Genomic DNA, 17859 nt, shown 5'->3' with positions numbered 1-17859 from the left:
ATACACTTTACGATCTCCTTAGTGACATGTCATAAACTATTGCTTTACCAATAGTTTTAAGCGCTAGATGTGCTAAGGTAGATTTTCGAAATGCACTTATTAAATGGACACTCGAATTGAAGAAAAAAAATTCTTAATTGGAACAACTCACAAAATAATTAAAAAAATTAACTATCTAAATAAAACTGGAACTTTTAAAACTAAGAAAAAGAATAAAGAAAAAAAAATTAAGTTAAAAACTAATAAGAGAGTTAAATAAAAAACACCAAGTATGAAAAAGTTTCCAAGTCCGAGAGAATATAATCACGAAACCAGTGTGGTGCAGAGACGAATCATGACCAGATTTTTAGAAAAAATAAGGGGGTGAATGAGCCAAAAGTTGCTCTTTTATAGGCCTGTTTTTGAGGAAGAAAATTGTTGTTTTAGATTTTAATTGAAAAATTCTTCTTATTGTTTAGTCAATTAAACTTAAAGAGACACGTACGCAACCTATTATTCTACTATTTTGAGTGTTTTTTTTATAGTTTCACTGGTGGTGGTAGAGATCGCCTGTGCAAAAACAGTGATCTAATAATAAGTACTGAGTGTGTTTAAGTGTGTATTATGTATATAAGTGTAATTCAAAAAAAAAAAAATCTCAAAAATAATAATACTAATAATATTATAACCCCCTCCCCCATCCCCTAATAATAAATAATAAAATTGAATGTGATATATGTTACAAGTATATATATGATAAGATATATATAACAAGTGCTTGAAAGATGGATTATTCATTTTTACCTAATTATATAATCATTTATAATTATTAAAATAATAATAATAATAGTTTTTAATTATTAAATGCAAGTTTTCCTTCATTCATTAATATTCTGAAAAAAAACTCATATACAGGGTGTTCAGTAAGTCAGGAAACGGGTTTCTATTGTTCTTATTGTTTGTAACAATGAGAACAATAGAAACCCGTTTCCTGACTTACTGAACACTCTGTATATACATACAAAGTGATCGAAATCTGGTAAGACACTTATTTTCTCAGAAACTATTGAGAATTTAAAATTTTTGTAAAAAAAAAATTATTAAGTTTATAAAACTATACAATAATATGAAGTTAAATAAATTTTTTTTTTATCCCTTGAGGGATAAAAATGTTTATTTATAATTTTTTTAAAGGAGAACCACAATTTTTGATTTGATATGATAGAAAAAAAACTTACAAACAATTTTGTTCTTATAATTTTTTTTATCCGTACAACCGTTTACGTTTTATAATTGTTTAAAGATTTTGACTTCCAGAAAAATATTGTCATTTATTACGTTTCATAATATCGGTGGCAGTGCAACCGGTATTTTTGTTAGATCCTTTAGTATTACAAAACCATAGACTTAGCTATTAACCCTTAAACAGTCGCGTGGGGGTCTAGCAAACTCCAACATAAATAAAAACGGATGTATTATATTGCATAATAGGTGTACATAGGTATAAATTTAGAAGATGGTTTTTATAGTAATATTGAATAGATTTTTATAAATAAATACCTTCATCAGATTTATTATTATTATTATTATTTATTGGAATAACTCGGGGTACTATTACTATAAATAAATATATTATATTCTAGTATTTAGAACGTGATAATTTTTTTGTATTAAATTATCTTGATATGTAGAAGTCAAGGGTATGTATTGGGAGATTATTATCGTAATTCGATGTATGGGTTATAACACTTGGTCACAGTTGTTATTGTTGATCTCGTAATAGTAATTCATTTTATTTATTATTAGTGACTAAAAAAAAAAAAAAATTATGTATATATATATATATCATCGTATTTGATCATATTATGAGGAGAGAAGAATCGTAAGCCGTAAGAACAGTTGTAGAAATGAAAGTTGAAGGAAGAAGAGGTAGAGGAAAACCAAAAAAGAGATGGACAGATGTTATTGAATACGACATGAGGACAGCTGATGTAAATGTGGAGTATGTGGGAGATCGTGTCAAGTGAAAGTTTAGGATAAGGGTGGCCGACCCCAAGTAGTTGGAATTAAGGCGAGGAAGAAGAAAAAAAATATATATAATGGTATTTGATTTAGAATAATTTTTTAAATAAAATGAACCAAAAAGTTATTCACTGTGTTAAAATGTTTTTTTAGATCTCCTGGATACTTGAAATCCGCTTGACAAACGGAACATGGGTGACGGATATCGGTGTGGGTTTACTCGTGACATCTTAAATTTTGCATTAGAGTAAAAGATTTTGTGCACTTACCACAGGAATACATTTTTAACCAGGATTATTTAAAATCAAGCAGTTAAAATTAAATTAAGCAATTATAAATTAAAATTAAGCAGTTATAAATTAAAATAAAGCACTTAAAAATTAGATCTAAAATATTATTATTATTAATATGTTAGAAGCTATAAGACTAGTAATAGTAAACTTAGCACTAATAAAGTATAAGAGCTGGAAGATTAATTTAACCAAACTCATATAAATGCTTAAAGACTACTATAATTAAACTTAACACTACTAATAACTTAAATAATAATAAACTATTAGTAAGATACTATTTGAGTAAGTAACTTAAACAAATTTTATAATAAATATCAAGTCAGGAAAAATTATGATTGTTTGTATGTGTGTTCAGCGATAAATGATAACTTTATGAATTCAAATAAAAACTCGGTTTACAGCAAGAATCAAAATTTGTATCTGACCTATTATATACATTCAGGTCACTTTTATAATTGACCCTTGGCCATTAGGGGTTGACCGAATAAAATCTTTTCTCTATGTCTAGATTGTAGCCGCCATCTTAGCGTTTTTTTAGCTATAAGTTCTATAGCGCTTGCTAATCAGTAGTTTTGTATTCATTTTGTTGTAAAAAGAAAAATATCACTTTTGCGATTGTCGCACCTGTGCACTTAGCATATCGCCGTTGAGTATATATTTTCTGAAATACATTACAGAAATGTTTAAAGCATATTGTACACGTACTACTTGCAATCGACTTCAATTGATCTTTCCAATATTCAACATTATCACCAGCCGTTTCAATTAGCTAATAAGTATAATGCTTGTTCATCTTTTTTTCTAAGACTTACTAACTTTAATAATTTATTATTTGTGTTATATCATCGCCTTTGTCGCATTAGTATTAAGTGTCCTCCTATCCGCATTGGTGTATATAAGATTTTATAATTCTATTATATATTGTAAAATTCATTCTACATTCACTCATACAGTCCACTCGCCTTATTCGTTATCCTCGAAATAGCCAAAGACTTAAGATAAAATTAAACCACTAACGTTAACGAACCCCCGTGAATATCACCGGGCGCTGCGTTCATTCAGAGGGGCTTAGTGTACCATGTACTTAATTTTCTTTGACATAATTAATATTATAAATCTTATCAAGTGAACTTTCACTGATGAAATTTTTTATTTTATAGTTGTATCTCTATTGAAAATAATTAATATATTTGGTATAAAACAATTAGACGTATGATGAACGGTTCATAAAATATAAAGATATTTCTGAAAAACGGAAATGGCTGCTAAATCTTACGTTAATTTCATTTATTATATTATCTACCACTGTAAAATACACAAATCAAGAATTTTGAACCGTATATTCATTATGTTTAATTATTTGTTAAGTATTTATATAATTAATTAATTTACTAACATTTTTATTCTATCAATTTGTTGTATATTTTCATCATAATTTATAGAAATATTTAGATGTGTTAAGACTATGTGAGTGTATTGAAAGTATAATAATAATTTAACAATTTTATAAGAAAGTGTTAGATTAAAGAGCTTATCAAAAAAACAATTGATTTAATAACCCTTTGGTTTTTGCGGTCTATTTTATTTTTCAAACTTTTTGACAATTGTTTTTATAACAGGTTCCAATTGAAAAAAATAATGAATATATTTATTTAGTGACCTATCTTGTATAAATATGTGAGGAATTTTTAAAACTTTGTGATAATAATTTTGGATTTCGAAAAATATTACATAAAAATTAATAAAGCAAAGTCGAACTGAAATGCATAAATTACTTTTAGCAATCTAATTGCGTCATCAACAGCTTAACTGATATCAATAAAAATAACTAATATCAAATAAAACAAGACTAAGCCGTTGTGTATAACAATATATATAAGAATATTTGTTTTACCAGATACCCAAAGGTCAACTGATATTACTATGGAAGGGATAAGTGCAGTGGTTTCCCGTTGCCTTTTACACTTGGGATCTGGTGCTTTTTGCCATCGTAAAACGTACGTATGGTCACCCATCCGTACACTATGGCGGCAGGCGTGGCTTAACACTAGAGTTTTGTCAACATCTAGCGTGTCCACCGCGCCACACCACGCCATTATGTATGATTAATTTCGATTGAACGTAAAAAAAAAGATAAAAAGAAACGATTGAATTAATATTTTTAAAGTATGATACAAATGTGTGAATGAAAAATAGATGAATTTTCAAATTAAAATGTTGGTAAATTTAGCTAATTATATATATTATGAGATAGTCAAACTTACCTTGATAACTTAATTTTTTTTTTAGTGTTTTCATCGGCTCATTTAAAGGGCATTGCGGCCTCTTCCGAAGGAAGAGGTTTTCCTAACCATTTATACTCCGGGACGGGTGGATAGTCCGTCACTGAATGATAACTTAATGCACAATTAAAAATATGAAATAAAAGTTGACTCAAAGCGGATTAAATTATCCGTATTAGACTTGACAATAAATGATATAATGGTTATAACAGAAACGTAATGCGGACTGTATAACTTAATATTAAGCAATATTACAAATATAGAGATCTTCTTAGTCGAATGAGAACAATCGATAAAATGTCTTCTAATAAACAGTTATACTTATTTTCATATTAAAATGTCTCTAGCACATACCTACCACACAATATCTTATAATAAAGTGATTTCATAAAAAGCTAATTCTAATAGTTTATTCAATATGAATTCATATTAAATGTAAACATTTAACCACAAAAATTATCATTTGAATACTACTCGTAGAGAAAACATTCGATCTGATAGAGTTTGTATAGTAGGCAGAATATATTCCGTTTATGATACCAGAATGATCTTTCTTTAATTGGTTATTGTCGAAGCTCGATCGTCTCTCTTACTCTTAAAAAAAAATATGCTGTCTCTCTTTTTGTATTTTCCTGATTCCCAATTTGTTTTAAAAATTCTATACTCTGAAAACACATTTGATGTTAAAGCTCATTGTTCGACAAGTTTTCCTCCTTCTTTTTATAATAAAATAGGATCGCACTCCATGTTCACATTGATTGTGTTGTGCCAAGTCCATTTTATTTTAGTCGGTAGTCTAGATGTATCAATTTATGATTTTATCATAGAACTCAAGTTATTGTTAATAATAAAAGTTGATTTTATTTATTAATTTAATGCAACCGTAGATAATAAAGAATTCTGTATTATCTATTGGTATAACATAAGTGTTTATTTAGACAGCAACAGTTTTAGCAATTATAATAATATATCTCAACAATTAAAGACCAAAGTACAATTTTATTAATAAAATCATAGGTTTAAAATTTGTTGCTAATAAAAATTGTTTTTACATTGAAAATATTATCTAAATAAAAATTTTGTTATATATCCTACTTATTCTAGATCATTCAGTATTATTGATATTCAGTTATCTCATTTAAAATTTTTAAGTTTGGTTATCAAAAATATTATTATTAAAATGATTATCAAAATAATCTTATTATTTGATACTTCTTGTCAGTTATGTAATAATTTTTATGTCTAATAACATCATATTTTTATTAATACAATTTTATAAAATTATTCAACCACGTTTGACTTCAGTTATTAAATGTACAGACAATTAAATAAAATTTGTAAGCCTATCGAAACGAATTTCAATTATAGAATGGCATCATTAAAAACGAATGGTTAGTAATAACAATTAAATATTAAGCTTCAGCCATTTTAAATAAACATAAAAGAAATTGAACTCCAGAAAAGACAATTATTAATTATATTTATGTGCTTTTATTAGTCTATTTTTAAGTAAAAAATATAAGTTTATAAAAATTTGCCTTTACTTATGAAATATGTTTATGTTTTAAATAAATTAATGTAAATTAAACTTCAAATTAATATGGGCATGCCGGTTTTACTTAATAAAGTTCTTGTAAAACTGCAAATTATCTATAAAATCAGTGAACACTTATTATTTCTAATGTGATTACATTTATTCAATGAATAATTATATAAATCTTGACAAATTTTATAAGAGAATTAATTATCTAGTATTTGTAAAATCAATATTTATTTATGGTATATCATTCTAGGGTAGAGCATCTATAAATTATTTATCTAGACTTGTTACTTTAAACTGTATTATAAAGTTTTTTTCATAATCTACCTATGCAAATTGATACCATATTAATTTATAAAGGATATTTATATGAAAGATTTAAAATTTTTAATAATTTATCTGTTATAAATGAATTGTACAGACATAAAAATTTAATTTCATTAATGAGACATGATCACAACACGAGATTTAGGCAAAATACTAAATTATGTATTCTAAAGTATTTCAACAAAAAAACACTTTATATAATGATCTTAATTTATGTTTTAGATTAGATTTAAATACTCACAACTTCAAAAATTTGTTCAAAATATTTTTTTAAATAATATTATCTTCCTATTTTGTTAAAATTTTTGTTTTTAATGTAGTTTATTGTTTAGAATAAAATTAAAAATTAAAAAAGGAACAAAAAGAATTTGTTAAGTATTGTAGATATTCCTATATAAGTATATTTGATAATTTGTTATATTCATTAAAATTTTGTTTGTTCAATTGTGAACTTTTATGTAAAACATGAATTCCACCGCTAGTACAAGATTTGCTTTTAGAAGGTGTTTGTAATTATATAATTACTTATTATCTAATGCTATTTAGATATAATATTACAAATTATTGTAAATAATATAATTTTTAGAATAATTATAATTTCTCTTTATATGAAGAGAATATTTAACTTTGTTTTAAATTCTCTTATAAGTGAAATAAAATTGTTAGCCATAATTGTTGAACTCCCAATAAATTATTTTTGTTCAATTATATTAATTAATAATAATGATGTATTATTTTTTATGTTTACCCTAAATTTAATTATAAAATGTATATATTTTCAGTTTTCATTACCTAAAGTCAAAGTGATACCTACTGATTCAATATATATATCTTTGTGAAATTCAACATAAATTTTATAGAAATTAAATCTAACATATTTTTAAGAATGTACTCTTTTTAGCTTCGATGCGAAGCTGAGAAGGTATTAATTTTTATATATATATATAAATGTTAATATGACTACATTTATTTCAAAAAATTAAAATTTTAACCCGATAAGTGTTAATTGCAAATGTACTTATTTTTAGCCAATATTTCAGACCAAGAATTAAAAAAAGAAATTAATTTAAAACTAAAAAATATTTAATTAAAAAAGCTCCAAAAATTATTAAAAAATCACGGATAAGTATTTCGAGAACAATGTTACCATTATCAATGCTAGACACATACTGAAATACTTATCTGCGATTTTTTAGTTACTTTTTTGTGGCTTTTTGATATTTTTATGTTTTAAATTAATATTTGTAATGTAATTTCATTTTTAAATAATTAGCCACAAGGGATCAATTTTTATTACATTATTATTCATAGTCTTTAATTGATTATAATGTTAACTTATAGTAATCTAGTACATTTAAATGTTTATGTATCATTTCTATAATTGTTTGACAATCATTGANCTATCACAAGTTTCATTTAAAAATAGAAGACTTATTAATTTATTTCTCATACAGAAATATACAGAGTGTTCAGTAAGTCAGGAAACGGGTTTCTATTGTTCTCATTGTTTGTAACAATGAGAACAATAGAAACCCGTTTCCTGACTTACTGAACACTCTGTATATTTCTGTATGAGAAATAAATTAATAAGTCTTCTATTTTTAAATGAAACTTGTGATAGTTTACCTCTGGAATACATGTTTAATCTTATTATATTTTATAATTATTTTTATTTTTAAATCAAAATAAATAATTGTTTTTTCAGGTTTTCGTGCAGCCTTAATACAAATGACTGTCTCTGATAACAAAAAATTAAACATTTCTAATGCTATAAAACGAGTTGAGTTAGCCAAAAATAATGAATGTACTTTGGCCATATTACCTGAATGTTTTAATTCGCCATATAACACAGGTAAATTTGATGTATCATTTATAATATTTTGTGATTCAACATATTTTTGTTTGGCGTGAGAAACTACCTATATGCAAAAAAATGAACTATCAATAATTAGATAGAGTATTTTTTGCTAAATCTATAAATATTAATGAGAAAGTTTTTGGTCAAGCGACAATTTTTTGAATTGAAGTAAATCTATTTTATAAATTTAATTTGTCATTTATTTAGTATTATGTTTTACTTTTTTTAAAGCTTTGTTCAGAAAATATTCGGAATCAATCCCTGATGGTGAAACATGTAAAGCTCTATCTCAAGCTGCAAAATCTAATCAAATTTACATTGTAGGAGGTTCAATTCCAGAGCTATGTGATGATAAAGTTTATAATACATGTACTGTTTGGGATTCTAGTGGTAATATGATAGCTAAACATAGAAAGGTAAAATTCTGTTCTGTAGACTAAAGTTTAAATTAAAACATTGTATAACATTAGTGATATGTTTTTAATTTAATAATCTTTAGATGCATTTATTTGACATAAATGTACCAGGAGGTATTTGCTTTAAAGAATCTGATGCTTTAACGGGTGGAGATACCATAAACACATTTAAAATTAATTCCTATAAAATAGGTTTAGGTATATGTTATGACATACGATTTCCTGAAATGGCAACTCTATATCGAAAAGCAAGTAAAGATAATTTTTTATTATTGTAGTTATTAAATCAATTTATTTATTTTTTAATTTTAGAATGTGATATGCTAATTTATCCTGCTGCATTTAATACAACTACTGGTCCACTTCATTGGACTTTGTTAATTAGAGCTCGAGCTGTTGATAATCAGGTGTTTGTAGCAACTACATCTCCTGCTAGAGTGGATGATTCAAATTATGTTGCATGGGGTCATTCAATGATTGTGAATCCATGGGGTGAAATATTAGATGAAGCCTCTGAGAAAGATATGGATTTATACATAGATCTGGGTAAAACATTTTCTTCTTTATTTTTAATTTATGAAAATTAGTCACTTACATTCAGTAATTACTTATTAATGAATATCTTAAAATAATTTGAGAAAAGTGAATAACATTTGTACTATCTTTTTCATTCAAGTCAACTTACAAAAAATATTTTTGAAAAATCTATATATAACTATATATTAATCATTAAATAAAATTAAAAATATATTAAAACTATTATTATTTTAAAAACTAAAAAATATTAAACTTAAAAGCGACAAAAAAAACCCAGCACAGGGGTGTTGCGGCACAGTGGTGACGTGGCATAGATGGATCAAGTATAATGATATCTGACAGTGATTAAAATCACTATCAAAAAAAAAAACGCTTCTATGCAAATCTTTAGATAGTGTTTAATTTTAACAAATTGGTGAATTATTCCAAAAGCCACATGATATGCTAGTTCCTTATTAATATCCTGATTAAGATAAAGTATATTGAATGAAAAAGAGATTATTAAAAAATAATATTTCTCATAAAAAAATTGTATTGATCCATACACTTTTCAATATGTCATAGCATTATAAAGTTAAAAATGTAAAAAATAAAATCGAGAATTTTCACACAATAATAGCATTCGGTAGCCATTTTCACCGTGAAGATAAAATAAAGTCCGAAATTTTTTTTTTTCATAATAAAGTATATTACATTAGCTTTAATTTAAGATATATATAAAAGTGTCAGACTTTCCGGAACAGTTTCAAAATTTAAGTTGAAAAAGTAAATTTTTTGTGAAAAAGTTGTCATTTTAAATCCCCCCCTGTGGGCAGGTAAAGGGTCAGATATAAAAAAAAAATATACCAAATGATAGGTAAAGACATCATGCATCTATAAAAAAAAAATTATATTGATCCATACATCTTTCAAAAAGTTATAGCATTATAAAGTTAAAAATATAAAAAAGAATTTTTTTACAAAAATCGTATTTTTTTTATAAACTTTGATGTCTGTTTTCACCATGAAGATAAAATAAAGTCCGAAATTTTTTTTTTGCATAATAAAGAATATTACATTAGCTTTAATTTAAGATATATATAAAAATGTCAGACCTTCCAGAACACTTTCAAAAGTTAAGTTGAAAAAGTTCTACTTTCTATATGCATTTTTTATATTTGAAGCCCCCCCATATATAGGGAAATAGTCTGATTTAAAAAAAAAGTATATCCAATGAAAGATGTATATAAATACTACTTCTCATGAAAAAATTGTATTGATCCATACATTTTTTAAAAAGTTATAGCACTTTAAAGTAAAAAATGTAAATTATAAAATCGAAAATTTTCACACAAAAATAGCATTCGGTAGCCGTTTTCACCATGAAGACAAGTCCAGAGGTCAAATTTTTTTTTTTCAAATTAAAGTACATTACATTAGCTTTAATTTAAGATATATATAAAAGTGTCAGACCTTCCGGAACATTTTCAAAAGTTAAGTTGAAAAAGTTAATTTTTTGTGAAAAAGTTGTCATTTTAAATCCCCCCCTGTGGGCAGGTTAAGTGTCAGATTTACAAAAAAAATATACCAAATGATAAGTAAAGACATCAAGCATCTATATAAAAAAAAATTATATTGATATGTTCATTTTTGAAAAAGTTATGGTACTTTTAAGTAAAAAAAATTTCGAAAATTTCGAAAATTAGCGATTTTTAAATTTGTAATTTTTTTGGAGGTTCCCCCATTTACGGGGAACGAGGGAACTTTTTTCAATTTTTGAGGGTAATGTCTTCGACTAGATACAATTTGTGATCTTTTGACGTATCATTGAAAGAAATTGGTTCGGTGAGAGCTGAGAAAAAGTGGTAACAGAAAAAAAAAAAAAAAAAAAATAAACACATCTTATTAAAACCAATACCTTCTCAGCTTCGCATCGAAGCTAAAATTACTGAAAAGTCGCGGATACGTATTTTGGAAACAATGTTACCATTATCAAGACTAAACACATACTGACGCAATGGCTCTTTAAACTATAAAAAAAATTAATTTCTATAATGCATATGGTTATAATAGTATAAAATTTACACAAATTATTATTATTTAAATAAGTTTATTTATTATGGAAATGTAATTTTTATTTTTATAGATTTTACTGCTAGAGAACATATGAGACAACAAATACCAACTGAAAATCAAAGAAGAACAGATATATATGACACAATTAACATTAAAAATAAATATTGATAATTTATAAGTAGTGGTATTTAGAAAATCCTTAAATGAATTCAAAGGTTCATCTTAGATAATAAATTTGGTCCACTCAAACCCTCAGAATCAATAAAATATTTTTAGACTATATTTATCTTACAAATTAATTTTTTGGTTTTAATGATATTTCATTAGTCATAGTAAAGTTCATCAGTGCTCCTAACCATTTATTACAACTTCACCATTATATATATATATATATTTATATATGTAAATTTTATTTTGAATTTAGTGCCCCTTTGTTTAAGGCATATCTGGTCTAGACTTTGCCAAGGCCTAGCTTTGGCTCTGTATTACATAAATGTAAAATTTTATTCAAACAAATACTTTATTACAATAAAATTTATATACTATATATATATTTAAATATATTATATTTTGTTAGTGGGAGGGGAGGGGCTAAAACCCTTCTCCTTGTTGAGTTCTTTGGCTTTACTATAACTGAATGAACAAAAAATTAAATAATTTTATATTTAAATTTGAATTAGATTTATGTATTATTTAAGTTTCCAAAATAAAAAAAAGTGGTAAATGCTTTGGATAAAAAAAAAAAAATAGTAATAATATGAACAAAGAAATAGAAGTTATTTCTTTTAAATCCTTGGCGCACTATTGTATACCTGTCTTATTTTTTAATTTACTACTTTAGTTTTCAACACCAAAAAATGATTTAAGCAACAAAACTAATTTTTAAATTTCAAAACTTTAAAGTTTAATAAGGTTAAAAATATATTACTCTGAAAATTAATTCTCAACCAATACTAGATTTAACCAACCAACCAAACCAAATCACATGTTAATAATAAGCGATTATTAAAAATGTATTTTTATGTATTATTACTAAAAATTAAAAATTGAGTTGTACTAAATATAACATAGATGTAAAAAAATAACAAAAGGATCATGAATAGGTGGTCATTGGATGAGCTAAGTTCCTCCAAATTAAAATATTGTTTTTATTCCTTTGAATCATAGACGATTTAAACTGCTGAAACAATTCCAGATACAATTTTAAAGAAATTTTGCTTCTTATAAATTATTAGTGTTATTTGTAATATATAAATTGTTTTTATGCTCATCAATCTAATGTGTATTAATTTGTTAGTTAATCAGTTCCTTAAATTAGTTTAAATTTTTTTAGTTTGGAACATTACTCTATATTATGGAAATTAAGAGGAGTTTATCCTTATTATGGCATTGATTGCTTCAATTGTGTAAACCATTTATATAAAAAAACATAAAGAAGGAGAAGTTAGATATAATAAACACCTCTAATTATTTTTGAAACTGAGTCTATGAATAATGTCATTGACGATTTACGATAAGGTAAATCAGATTACATATATACATGTATAGCCCCAAAATGAAAAGCTTTCAATTAGAAATAGTTAATTTATCAGTGTGATACATTTTAATTGAAAATTGAAATAAGGAACTCTGATTAAAAAAAAAATTATTGTTTTACAAAGCCATGTTATTAAAAAGGGGTCTAGGACATTTTGCCCCTAGACTCTTGATATAAAAATTTATTATTAACCCCTTTTCGAAAAATTATAATTATTTAAACTATTCAAACAATTTCAATGGTACATATGAGTATTAAATCGTATAGATGGGAATATATCAAGATACTTTATTATTTTGTATTATTATTTATTGTGTATAGGATATTTTTCTTAACAGTATATCAAAGTTTTAGAATGCTTAATTAGGATAATCTTTGTTTTAAGAATACGACATATTAATTACTTTAATTTATTCTTATAATAGTTGTAATCGTATATTTTAAAACGAACTTCATTAGGTTACCCAGTAGTGTTTTGAATATTTAAAATATAAAATAATACTATATTTCAAGATAGAAGTGTGATATCCGTAAATTAATTTACTAAGTACAAATTATTTTAATATCGACAAAAAGTTGAGTTAACGAGTGAATGAATAATACCTTTACTAAACATATAGTAAATTAATAGAAACGAGTGCATTCAGTAACCGTGTAAATTGGATTGGACCAGTAGCAACTGACTAGTGGTACTCAGGCAAGTTACCCTAAAATTTGGATAGCTTATTACTCGATGGCTATTGGTCGTAGAGTCACCGAGTTTGCGGAGGCAATTTTAGTTTAAGTCCCTTAAATAGAACCCTATCACTAGGAGGGCGCGAAATTCCTTCTCAGTGATTTTGCTCATTTTTAAGCCGATTCTTCCTAAACTAAGTAACCTCAGAAATTCTACAGGAAACGGATCCCACGAACCTACCTAAAATGTTATTTTTTTTCATTATTTTAAGCTTATTTAAAGATATACACATTTCACTTGAAACATCAATAACTTATTTAACATTTAGACATTATAAAAATAATTAATTTTATAATATTATACTGGATTTTAAAGGATTAGGCTAAAATAATTATAATTTTTCGAAAAGGGGTTAATAATAAATTTATATATCAAGAGTCTGGCGGCGAATAGTCCGGGCCTGATTAAAAAGATAGATTGACTTTCAATTTTCAAGGTCATTGATAATGAGTTGTTATCATTTAATCAAACAGTAACATTTATAGAATATATTAGTAAAAGAAGTTCAGTATATATCAATTAATATGTGGTAATGTCAATCTAAAGATGTTGTTTTAATGTAAATTATTTACAACTGGTTTTCTTTCTTGAAAATACACCTTTTTTAGTGCTTATTTGTTTTACTTTTATCATTATGTCTGATAAAGTTATGCTAGTACTTGGAGAAGCCTCAGAATCCGAAGATGAAGACGTGCAATATGTAAAAAATATTTTTCTAATCTGAAAAGAATTATTTATTTTTAGATTTAAATTTTTTAGAATGACAATAATAGAAGTATATTACATTTAAATACTGAAAGTAAAAATCAGGAATTTGATATTATCAGAGAATCTAACACCATTAGTCAGAGTAAGCTAAAAAGTGTGTATTAATGTTATTTCTTTGAATATAATTCATATAATATATCTATTTAATTTTTAAATCTATTTTATAAAAATTAAGAAACAAAAAAAAGAAACCAAAAAAAAGATATTGTACAAGGAGAAAATTCAAAAATTTCCGAAGACACTTTACTTCATCGAAAATTGAGTAAGTTAACAACTAAGTTCTTCTAATGGATCATATGATAAAAAATTTCAAAATCATTCTTTTTGTTTTTAGAAGAAAAAAACATGCAGTTTTATTCTAATATTTCAATATTAAGTACTCTAATGTATTCAAATGCTGTAAATGAATTAAATGAAACCGATCAACAACTAGTTAAAGCACAAGTGTTACTTCAAGAAACTGTCAATAGTTGGAAATATATAGAACAGAATTTATCTCATGTAAGAAGAAAATTGACTGATATACTTTCCGAGGATTATATTCCTAAAATAAATATTTGATTTTTAGCAAAAAAATCAATATTATACTATGCTAATATTTTATTTAAAAAAATATTTTATTATTATTATTTAATTACATAAATATTTTTATAAGTATTGTTTATACAATAAAATAATTAAAACATAATTATACTATTTTATATATTATAAATAGTAATTGTTAAACTATAATTTTAATTGATTGATATACAATATAAATATACTTCTAATGTAATTACACATTTATTACAGTTTTACCATTACTTAAATTAATTGTCCAGCATTGGAATATTTGAAAAGAATCCATTTACATCAAGTAGTAAAAAATAAAAGCGTAAACAAAATTTATATTTTAATTTCTATACAGCTGCTCTACGTTTAATTGACATTTTTCCTTTAGACAAGTAAAGAAGATTTATACGAAATTTGCTATTATCTGATGTTTTTTTTACCCATATCTAAAGGGAATATACAATGTATAGTAAAATCATTTAAAATAATAAAATAATTTAGTAAGATTATACATGAGTTTTACTTACGGTTTCATTTCCTATTGCAGAAATTACAGCTGGAAATTTTGACATTTGTCTTCCTTCAACAAATACAGGCTGTCCTCTATGATACCTGAATTGTATTTATTAAAATTTAAATTACTATTTTGTTATTTAAAAACATAAGCAGAACTGAAAGCCGTTTTACTACAAAACTAATAAATAGCAAAAGTTAAAAAATTAAAATATGAGTTGAGCAATTTTTAATCTTTATACATGTACACAACATTATTTTTGTTAAAGATAATAAAAAAATTTCTTTTTAGAAATAAAGTATAGATTATAAACATGTAAGTTAATAGACCCTCCTTCATTATGAGGTTGATACATATCTAGTCTAGGTTTACAAAGGCTAAGATATTTTTTTCTTATTTTCCAAATAACACCTACAGTAAACGGGAACAGATTTAAGAGGAAACAGATATTACTATCTTGGGGGAAATTTTATGGTGTATACAAGGAGGATGGCCAAATATGTTAAATCAATTATTGCAAAATTACTAGAGGTGGAAAATGTTGAAATATAACTCTAGCAATAAAAACTAACTGTAGCAATAAGATCAAGTTTCTCAGAAAAAAAAAATTTTGAAATGAAACTTTAAATAAATTATTTTATAATTAGATTTAAAGTTCCCAGTCTATCTACAAAAATAGGTTGCCACTTTCAAAAAATAATAATATATTATTTATTTGGTCATACCATCTTTTTTCAAATAATAATTTCCCATCTTCAATTCTTGTATCTGGAATAGCTGATGAACTTTCAGAATCAGAATTTTGACTTTTTTTAGGACTCATGTTCCCACTTGATGAACCAGAATTTAGAAAACCTAAGAATAAAAATGATTTTTAGCTGTGTATTTCAAAAAGTTTTATAATTAAATACCTGGTTTCCTGACAGATGAGGAATTTACAGTATCACGTGTTTTTACTGTTGTTGTAGTAGTAGAATTACTTGAAGCTGTGCTATTATTACTGCTAGAAATAGTTGTTGTAATGGTAGCAGTAGCGGTAGTTGTTGTAGAAGAATTTGAGCATATTGATGCTAAAGATTCTTGTATAGCTTTGACATCTTGTTCGATTTCACGTTCATCAAGCAAATAATAAATATTTGATACAGGAGGAGGTTTACGTCGTTTTTCTTGAGGAGCAGGTACAACAGGATCATTAGGTCTTCTTCTTAATTTTCTTGTCATAGCTGGTTTTTGGTCTATGGAGTCAGGAGCTAAAGAACAAATATAGATACTTAGCAAAATTCTAACTTCGAATTTTACAAATGCATATCATAATTATAGCTCATACCAAGTTCCATAGTCAAATTGTCATGTTCTATAGCTTTTTTCCTCTCATTCAACTCAGTTACCAAAGTTTCTGTTAATTCATTATTACGGTCATCAAACTCTTTATGTGCAAGTCGACGTTCCTTAACAAATTCTCGTTCAATGGCTTCAAGTAAACAATCTCGCCAAATATTATTCATTAATAAACTATAAATAACAAATGTATTCATATAATTGATTAAGACTAATATAATATACGATTTCACTGTGATTTACTGGTTTTTTTGTTGAACTTCTAATTTTTTTAATTGCTTTACATACTCAACATGTGTGCCTTCTTGTAATTGCTTTTGAATTCCAGCAAGTTTATCCTGATATACTCTGTAACATTTTAAATTTTAATTATTTAATTTATAGTTTACATTTTGATATAATTACTGTTCTTGAATTTCAGTGCGTTTTTCACGATTTTCTTTTCCTTCATCTAAATGCAAATATTTATTAATAACAGTTTTAAAAAAATCAGGTTTTTATTTAATACCATCAGAGTCTGAAATATCCTTATTTCCTATATTATTACTTAATTCTTCGTCATCTATAGAATATGAAGAAGATGGAGACATATTATTTTCATTTATCGACATAACTATTGCAATAAAGCACTAAATAATTAATATTATGCGTCAAAATTAAACATTCTGACTTCAGCTAACAGTTAGGAATATTGTTTGAAACTGATAAAAACTTCTGCTGTTATCAAAGTAACAAACACGTACTGTTGTTGAGGTATTATTTGATTGTTCATTGTATTTAGAAATAATAATTACTGAAAAGTATTTTCTTAATAAGAATACTGAGTTGACGCAATATTTTTTGATATAGTATTATTTTTAGTTATGAAATCGTGCTACCTTAAAAAATTGTAAATTCTTTTTTTATATCAAATACCACCAGTTTCATAATAATTTATAAAACTGTATGTTACATCTTATATAATAAAATTTACAAAAGACAAATGGTTAAAAATCCTAGTTCTAATTATCCCTAATAGTTTGACTTCGTATTATTAATAGTTAGTTATGATCATTGTTTATTAAAATTCTTATCATTCAAAATAGTCAATAATGTAACAATAATC

The 17859-nt window shown here is 25.2% G+C and overlaps 3 protein-coding genes across 7 annotated transcripts; 2 read left to right on the top strand and 1 right to left on the bottom strand.

Annotated features, from left to right (window-relative positions):
• Positions 1 to 5771: 5771 nt before the first annotated feature.
• On the top strand, positions 5772 to 12583 carry LOC126896773 (omega-amidase NIT2). The gene is made up of 6 exons (XM_050669844.1): positions 5772 to 5967; positions 8149 to 8295; positions 8533 to 8717; positions 8801 to 8969; positions 9030 to 9263; positions 11380 to 12583. Exons 1-6 carry the CDS (start codon positions 5889 to 5891, stop codon positions 11475 to 11477), a joined length of 912 nt encoding a protein of 303 aa, XP_050525801.1. The 5' UTR covers positions 5772 to 5888; the 3' UTR covers positions 11478 to 12583.
• A 1454-nt stretch (positions 12584 to 14037) lies between these two features.
• On the top strand, positions 14038 to 15273 carry LOC126896780 (uncharacterized). Of its 5 annotated transcripts, XM_050669876.1 has the most exons (5): positions 14047 to 14282; positions 14342 to 14444; positions 14526 to 14612; positions 14685 to 14851; positions 15143 to 15273. In XM_050669876.1, exons 1-5 carry the CDS (start codon positions 14217 to 14219, stop codon positions 15161 to 15163), a joined length of 444 nt encoding a protein of 147 aa, XP_050525833.1. In that variant the 5' UTR covers positions 14047 to 14216; the 3' UTR covers positions 15164 to 15273. The 5 variants fall into 5 exon arrangements, with proteins under 5 accessions (XP_050525832.1, XP_050525830.1, XP_050525831.1 ...); XM_050669875.1 differs by lacking the exon at positions 15143 to 15273 and having other exon boundaries at positions 14038 to 14282; positions 14342 to 14432; positions 14688 to 15039; XM_050669873.1 differs by lacking the exon at positions 15143 to 15273 and having other exon boundaries at positions 14043 to 14282; positions 14688 to 15021.
• Positions 15131 to 17646, bottom strand: LOC126896772 (sin3 histone deacetylase corepressor complex component SDS3-like). Its single transcript, XM_050669842.1, has 8 exons — positions 17263 to 17646; positions 17160 to 17205; positions 16998 to 17102; positions 16744 to 16928; positions 16328 to 16666; positions 16142 to 16271; positions 15430 to 15514; positions 15131 to 15348 (listed from the first exon to the last, which is right to left on the bottom strand). Exons 1-8 carry the CDS (start codon positions 17363 to 17365, stop codon positions 15250 to 15252), a joined length of 1092 nt encoding a protein of 363 aa, XP_050525799.1. The 5' UTR covers positions 17366 to 17646; the 3' UTR covers positions 15131 to 15249.
• Between the last annotated feature and the right edge of the window lie 213 nt (positions 17647 to 17859).

Source organism: Daktulosphaira vitifoliae, unplaced genomic scaffold (assembly GCF_025091365.1).
Source record: "Daktulosphaira vitifoliae isolate Bord-2020 unplaced genomic scaffold, ASM2509136v1 Scaffold_1, whole genome shotgun sequence".
NCBI classification, from domain to species: Eukaryota; Metazoa; Arthropoda; class Insecta; order Hemiptera; family Phylloxeridae; genus Daktulosphaira; species Daktulosphaira vitifoliae.
This window is presented reverse-complemented; position numbering and strand designations above follow the sequence as displayed.